This window comes from Rhinoderma darwinii, chromosome 11 (genome assembly GCF_050947455.1).
Source record: "Rhinoderma darwinii isolate aRhiDar2 chromosome 11, aRhiDar2.hap1, whole genome shotgun sequence".
NCBI lineage: Eukaryota > Metazoa > Chordata > Amphibia > Anura > Rhinodermatidae > Rhinoderma > Rhinoderma darwinii.
In genome coordinates, this window is record NC_134697.1 from 31,706,110 (window position 1) to 31,713,406 (window position 7,297).

The 7,297-nt window shown below is 44.0% G+C and overlaps 1 protein-coding gene across 3 annotated transcripts in view; it reads right to left on the reverse strand.

Moving 5' to 3' along the window:
* The window catches only part of MYOF (myoferlin), a 118,935-nt gene extending 112,367 nt beyond the window's left edge, over positions 1-6,568 (reverse strand). For all 3 annotated transcript variants that reach the window (XM_075841011.1, XM_075841010.1, XM_075841009.1), the window contains exon 1: positions 6,396-6,568. In XM_075841011.1, the coding sequence (XP_075697126.1) occupies positions 6,396-6,483 (88 nt within the window). In that variant the 5' untranslated portion in view covers positions 6,484-6,568. The remainder of the gene's footprint in view (positions 1-6,395) is intronic.
* Positions 6,569-7,297: the final 729 nt, after the last annotated feature.

Here is a 7,297-nt window from a genome sequence, read left to right on the forward strand (position 1 = left end):
CACCCACCGATCAGCTATTTGAAAGAGCCTTGGCACTCGTGCAAGCGCTGCTACCCCTTAATCGCGGACACTGCTCAAAAGCGGACACGTAACGGCGGTTCACAGTATTACAATCTTCTCCCATTCACGCTCGTAGCGGCACTTCACAGTATTATAGCCGTCTCCCATTCACTTGAGTAGGAGAAGTAATACTGTGAACCGCCGCTACAAGAGCTGGACAGCATTAGATCAAATATTGATCTATCCTGAGGATAGGCCATCAATTTTCTCTCTGGAAAACCCCTTTAGTTGTTCTAGGGTGCCATACAACAAAGTCGGCTACATCCGTCGCTTCTGCAAACATTGCTTTATTCAGTTATATAAACGTAATAATTTTTCTCTACAATAAGTTTAGGCCTGAGGTAAGCTGGACATACACGCAAGAGGAAAGTCTGCCAAACCCACCCATTTCGGCAATAGAAATTTAATGTCTATGGGGCCTCCCTACTGTCCCCGACAGCAGGGGAATGAACGTATTGGGCAGATTTTTACACGCCTGAACCTTTGTTCTCCGAGGACAGTGGTTCCCAACCGGAGTGCCGCAGAACACTGGGGAGCCGCAATAACCGTCCAGGGGTGGCGCAACATTCCGCTCATCCACTGCAAAAAAAAAAAAAAAAACCTCTCCGCCCCTGACACTCCAGCTACAAGCTCCGCCCCTGACACTTACTCGTGCGTGCGTCACAAGTATCTCCTACCACTTCCCACTAGAAGAGCCTGACGGGAGGTAGATGAGCAGGGTAAGTATTTTTTCTATAGTTTGTTAGCAATTGTGTGAGAACTGGAGCCAGGGGAATGCTGGAAGTTGTAGTACTCTCCTCTCATACCTTCTTATTTATTCCTCTCCAGGAGTTAGCACACTGTCTGTGATGGTCGTTTTACTGCGAGTGGCGGGCTGATGGTCTTGGAGTGGTTTCCGCCTCTGACCTCCCATTGAAATTAATAGGAGGCAGAAAAAAAAACCTGCGGCGCTCATTTGGAGGGCTTTTGTGCCTGAAATTTTTGCATTTGCTCCAATTGCTAAAAAATAAAAAGACAAAAAACACTGTCAATTGAAAATCTGCCTCAAAATTCCCATTTCTTTTTTCCGCCTTATTAAAACACCGTGTGAACATACCCCAGGAGTGTAGGGCTTGTTTTTAGATGTTTTTTGCCATTTTGTAAAAAAAATAAAATATATATATATTTCAGTCAGCCAAATGAACCAACAGCTATCGAACGTGTATGGCTGTCATTATACAACAACTTTCCCCATGCAATGAGTCACGACAAGGAATGCCAGGACATGTTTGCCACAGGAATGCAGCAAGTTAGGGAGTATTCATACATTGCATTTCAGGTGCTGCTGAAACCATAAGCGAAAGCCGCAGGGCGATTTAAGGCATTTTTGTAATGTGGTTGCAGTTTAAAAAAGGACTGTATGCATATAGCAACATCTAACCCATGAGTCTCCCCCCCCCCCCCCATAATCGAAAATAATATAGCAACCGACACGTAATTCTCTATTAAAGTGGGGTTAACCCGGGGGTCGGCCACGGCTTTATTAATACAATAAAATTTAAATAACAGACAAAATTATATATATATATATATATATAAATAAAACACTAAATGACCTTAACAGAGGTCAATAAACAACCTCTATGCCTGCCTAACCCAAGGACATGTAGGCAAATCCCCTTCTACTACCGCCCACTGATATAAAACCACCATAATACAAAATATCCCAACAAGACACCATTGTGCCCAAAACAATCAAGTAAACAAAGCTGTCCACCTTGTGGAATACCTTTTTTTTTTTTAAAAAACACTTTTCCAGCACACAGAACAGTACCACCTGCACTTCCTCATTTTCCATGTTTGTTTGTTTTTTTTATATATGTTATATTATTATTTTTTATAAAAAACACCTTCCATATAACTGTAAAGTTTAAGGCTTTTTTTTTTTTTTAAATACACATTCCGCCACCCAGCAACCCAACTATACCATTAAGAAAACCATACATAAGGGAGGGAGCGAAAAACCCGGGAAAAAGTGGGCACACCAGGTAAGTAGCCCCTATATACACTTTTACCCAATTACCCTAAACCCACCCATTTTCCTCCCCTAACGCCCCCTACCTAACTCACCCACCGCCCAAGTATTGAGGAGGGGAGGGAGACCATTAACCCTTACTTAACCCCTTCACCGCAACAGTCCCTGGCTCAGCGGCTATATGCCGGTGAGCCCCCATACAACCCCATAAAAAACAAATGCATTAAACCGCAATAAAAATGCATGCGGTTTTCGGATGTGTTTTTTTAATGCAGTTTCAACCGCACCTCAATTGACGTGCGTGAATCTGCTCTGTGTGTGTTGCGTTAAGCATCAGCGTGCTTTGCGAGTGGCATGCGCTTTATACGCGCTCGCAAAGCACTTTTTTTTTTTTTTAAACTAATGGATGCTCAAGTTATGCACCGCACATGCATGTGCATCCGTGAGGTTTTCATGCACTCAGTGGCTTCAATGGGCGCATAGGTGCGTGGAAACGCACCAACATAGGACATGCAGCGAGTTTCACACAAAGGACTCTCGCTGCGCGAGAACTCACGCATGTACAAACAGCCACTTTGAAATCAATGGCTCCGTGTACTGCGTGTGATTTCCATGCGCATCACCACAGACGTTATTCATGCTCGTGTGAATGGGCCCATATACAGTGAATAGGATTCAATGAAAGGTGGCAGTAGATTGTAACTTGTGTGCAGAGAAACAATTGCTCAGTCTCCATGATGGAAGATCATCATCGGTACAGAAAGCAGTCAAGGAGCTCCATGCCGAAACTTGGTTTGGTGAGGTGTAATTGCAGGATTACCATCAGTAGCAAGAGTTCAAGAAATGGAACTAAAAAGATTATTATGGTTTCCACTCTGTCCTGCGTGTGCGCACACTTGGGGTCTCCACACAGCGTAAAAAACACTTAGAAACTGAATTCTATGAGGAAATTCCGCAGCATTTACAGTAGCAGAGAAGTGGATGGGATTTCTGCAAATCACGCTGTGGGGGGGGGGGGGGAATTAAATAAAAAAATAATGCAGAAAAGTTGTGCGGAAAGTGTTCAGCAGTGCGGCTTCCAAATCCGTAGCATGTCTATTTATGCTGCGTATTCTGTGCGGAGATGCTGCGTGTTTGGTCCATAGAAATGAATGGGGAGCATGCATTCTGCAAGTTGACTTTTTTTGTTGTTAGCACAGTAATTACACTGTAAAAACCGCTGGAAATCCGCAGGTGCACATGAAGTTTGCTATAATCAATGCTTCACACTAAACCCGCCAGTAAATTCATAGCATTTTCGCAGCAGTATGCGCAGTAGAAGCACACTTTTTGCGGCAGATTTACTAGTGTGTTTGAGGTTCTGTTGCAGAAAATTTGCAGCGTCTCCTGTCTGTGGGATACATACCCTTACACGAAGTAAAACATTTTTGCTGAAATTTCCACCACTATTTATTTAAATGGGGCTTGCAAAAATCTACATGCTGCAGAAACAACCCTATTCAGATGTCTGGAACAGATTTTCAGTCACAGAAATCCGCCGCGTTTGAATATAACCTTAAAGTTTCTCTATTCCCCCACCCCCATCATCCACAGTTATCCCCATGTACCCCTGAGGCTCCTTTATCATTGGAGATGGCTCCCCTCAGCCGATCGGACCCCCACAGATGCGGTCTTGAATGAAAGTTGTGAGCACACAAGTTGCATCTATTAACCGGAGACTCCGGCTGCATCACAAATCAGCAAGATGTTTGTGTTGTCCTGGATTATCAGATAGGGATACCCTCCAGACACGACCTGTATCCAGTGCAGAAAACATGGCGGAAACAGGTCATATCCAAAGGCAACAAGAATACCACCATGATTACGTTGATCCATTGTATTACATTGCTGTAGAGCAGAGTGCCAAAGTTTTTTGGCAAGGGAGCCACACTCGGCTATATGGCCATGTTCACACATTCAGGATTGCGTTAGGATTTAGGCATGGATTAGGTCTCCGAATCCAGACAGAATCTGCACACATTCCGCCAGCAATGCAAAAGAATGGGGTATTTTATGATAGAACATCAATGGTCTGATAGGTGAGAGTATGACCACTGGGACCTCCTCAGATACCCAGAATGAAGTGTAGGTGGCACCTCCTGCTTTTTTCTCAATCAGTATCACCATTAACGAAGACCAGTGTGGGCAATTGCAACAAAACACCATTCAAGGGGTGGGTCGAGAGTAGTGCCGTTTCATAAAAAAGCTCGGCATTTGCATCGTTGTAGGGTCCCTGAAGTCAGAGAACGACCGATCAAACATTGATAACTTATGTAATCGATATGCAATTGATGCTTATGATGAGAACACGCTTTTAAAGACTTAGAGCTGATCAGTGGTCGTCCAGAAGCAGGGACTTTCATAAACTGCAAGACAGGGACTGCAGTTCTCTCCAAAGGACCGTGCCCCTTTGGCCCTTCTCAAAAGGCAAATATGGGCCAGACAATATACTATTTGAGTGGACGCCCCGTTACACTACCTTTCCCCAGCAGCGTTGCTGTAAGGAATTATAGACACATTTTACTTCCAGCAGACTGGGGAAGCTGCTGTATTAAATGGATGTGAATGGCGATAAAACTAAACAGCGCTGCCGTGCTATATAAGCAACAGTAATAAAAAAACGGGGTTGTCCTGGATTTATAATATGCATTGCCTTGGTCTATGATTCGCCCTCATTCACATCTGCGTCTCCGTTCTGCTCCGTCAGAACAACGGCCGGACCTGCGATGGAGGCCCCTAACGGAGCCTCCAACGCAGATGTGAAGGAGGCCTAACAGTGCATCTGGATAGGCTGCTCAGGGAGAGGTGGATATGTGGAAAATGTATGCAAGCCTAAAGCCTGTGTAGACGTGCTCCATGCAAACAAACAATATGACCCCATCCCCCCAGCAGAAATGATCTAGCAGACCTGGTCCCTCTTCAAATGTTTACATTCTAACAGTTTATGGGTTAATAGTACAAAGCTATTCATAATAGGAACCATACACTCTGAAACTTGTAAGTCCTTGTAAATAAGAAGGTTACTATTCACAGATGGCAAGCTGACATTTTAAAAATAGTGAGGAATTAAGACACAAGGTATAGTAAAAAGTTGCAAAATGGTTCACTATACAATAAATAGGTTTTTCGAATCTACGAACTTCTTTAAAGGAGTCCCGCAGGCAATCAACTAACCCCCATGGGTCCGACAGCTGAAAACACAGCTGCTATAACCAGGGGAAGCTGTGGGCAGCTGCTGCAGGAGTACTGTGGCATTTCATGGCACCCATTCAAATAACTATATAATATATTGCCACGCTGAATACTCTAGAGCAAGAGCCACGCTTTGTAGGGTCTCTCCGGCTTATAAAGAGGCAGGGTATCGGCTTTTACATCAATATGTCCTAATAGGGCATATGAACAAGGGTTGAACTAATGGGATTAATTTTTTAAAGGGTTATACCCAACTCAGACGTGTATGGAATATCTGATAGATACGGATTCCAGAACTGGGAATCCGTAAGTAAAAAGGGTCACCCGACCCCCACTTAGCCTGCTGAGGCAGTCGCCGGCTTGAGCTGTAGGGTAACAGGAGAGGAGGCTGAGCCTCTTACGTGTTCACAGTGTTTTGGCAGAGAACTAAAATTATAGGATTGTGCCATTCATCGCGAGTTGACAAAGATACATCAGCCCCTAATTCCCACCTCATATGAAGCAGCATGTGCCACATCTTCTCCACGCCCTGTGATGCCCATTCACTTAAACACACATAAAAAAAAGGGCAGAAACAGAATCCCCCAAAAAAAACTATAAAAACAGACAAAAGATAGCCTAGCAACATAGACGGTTTACTCCAGTGACACCTTGATACATATGTACTGACATGTTTCAATATATAGCAACAAACTAACCCTTTCGTAGCCAATAAAAATCTGAAAGACCAAACCTGTGGCAATCCTGCTAGCGCAGAACAACAAGTCACAGCATGCTATCTAGTGATGCTGGGACTTGTAGTTCCCCAATCCATGGATATCCACTTCTTACCGCTCTCTCAACTGGAAATCAGAAAAGCAGCCACTGCATAGAACGCTAGTTGAAGAATTACCAGACCTATTACCATTCAGTTCAAAGGCAGTTTTGTCCTTGGAGAGGCGAAAAAACAGCTTATTACATGGAAGTTAAGGAAAGCTGCAGAGCTGTGGTATGCGGTGCATAAGACAAAGCCACAGCCGAGGAACGTGCAGGGAAACATAGACTGGATGTCCACACAGCTCAACATGAAATAACTTGGTCCAAGTCTTACCTCTGAAGGTGACGGTCACTATAGGATCTGGTTTCCCAAGCTTGGTTTTAGGGATATTAGCAGCGGACTCCACAAAGACCTTGAGCATGGTTGCAGAACTTGGACTGAGTTTAGAGGAAGGTTATTAGTGGCTCCAGCTGCAGGGAACTCCCTGGTGAGGACTGCTCATCAACCAGCAGCAGGGATAGAAGTGAGAAGTTGCTGCACAAAAGGGATTGTTACTTTAAGAAAAAGTTGGGTGGATCTTACAGCCATAGGGGAGGCTGCAAAAAATACCTGTAAAATGATCCCTATGCAGCTCAGTGCTAGTCTAGCCGCACAGCAGGTCCCAGCCTGTCAGCTTCTGGGCTAGGAAGAACATTGCAGGTTTTACCGTTTCCTATGTTTACATCACTGACCGTGGTATATACTATAACTTCCCTGTTGGCAATAAGATGTCTGGTAATGTAGGATAACCGCCACAATAAACGACTCTTGTAAACATACCCTTATACTGGATATGCCATAAATGTCTGATAGACGGAAACAGCGTAGCTTTTCCATTCACTTTTATGCGGGTTACGGAAATAATGTAGCAGAGCGCGCTCGGCTGTCTCTACACTGAGTCCGCCTGGATGCAGCAGCTAGTGGCCAGACAGGGACAGGGTTGGGGGACACTTATTCTAAAGATAGGTGCATCTATCAGACATTTATGGTATATATTGCGGATATGTCATAAATATCTAACATACAAATGGGAATAAAAAGCGGTATTAAGCGGGTAGGAATATCTCAATTATACTGTGCTATTTGTGAAAAAACAAAATCAAACCCTGTGTTTCTTTATATAAAAAGCTGAGGCACAAAGAGGTTCAGATGGGGTCCATAGAATAATATGCAACATGTAACCCATATACACTAGT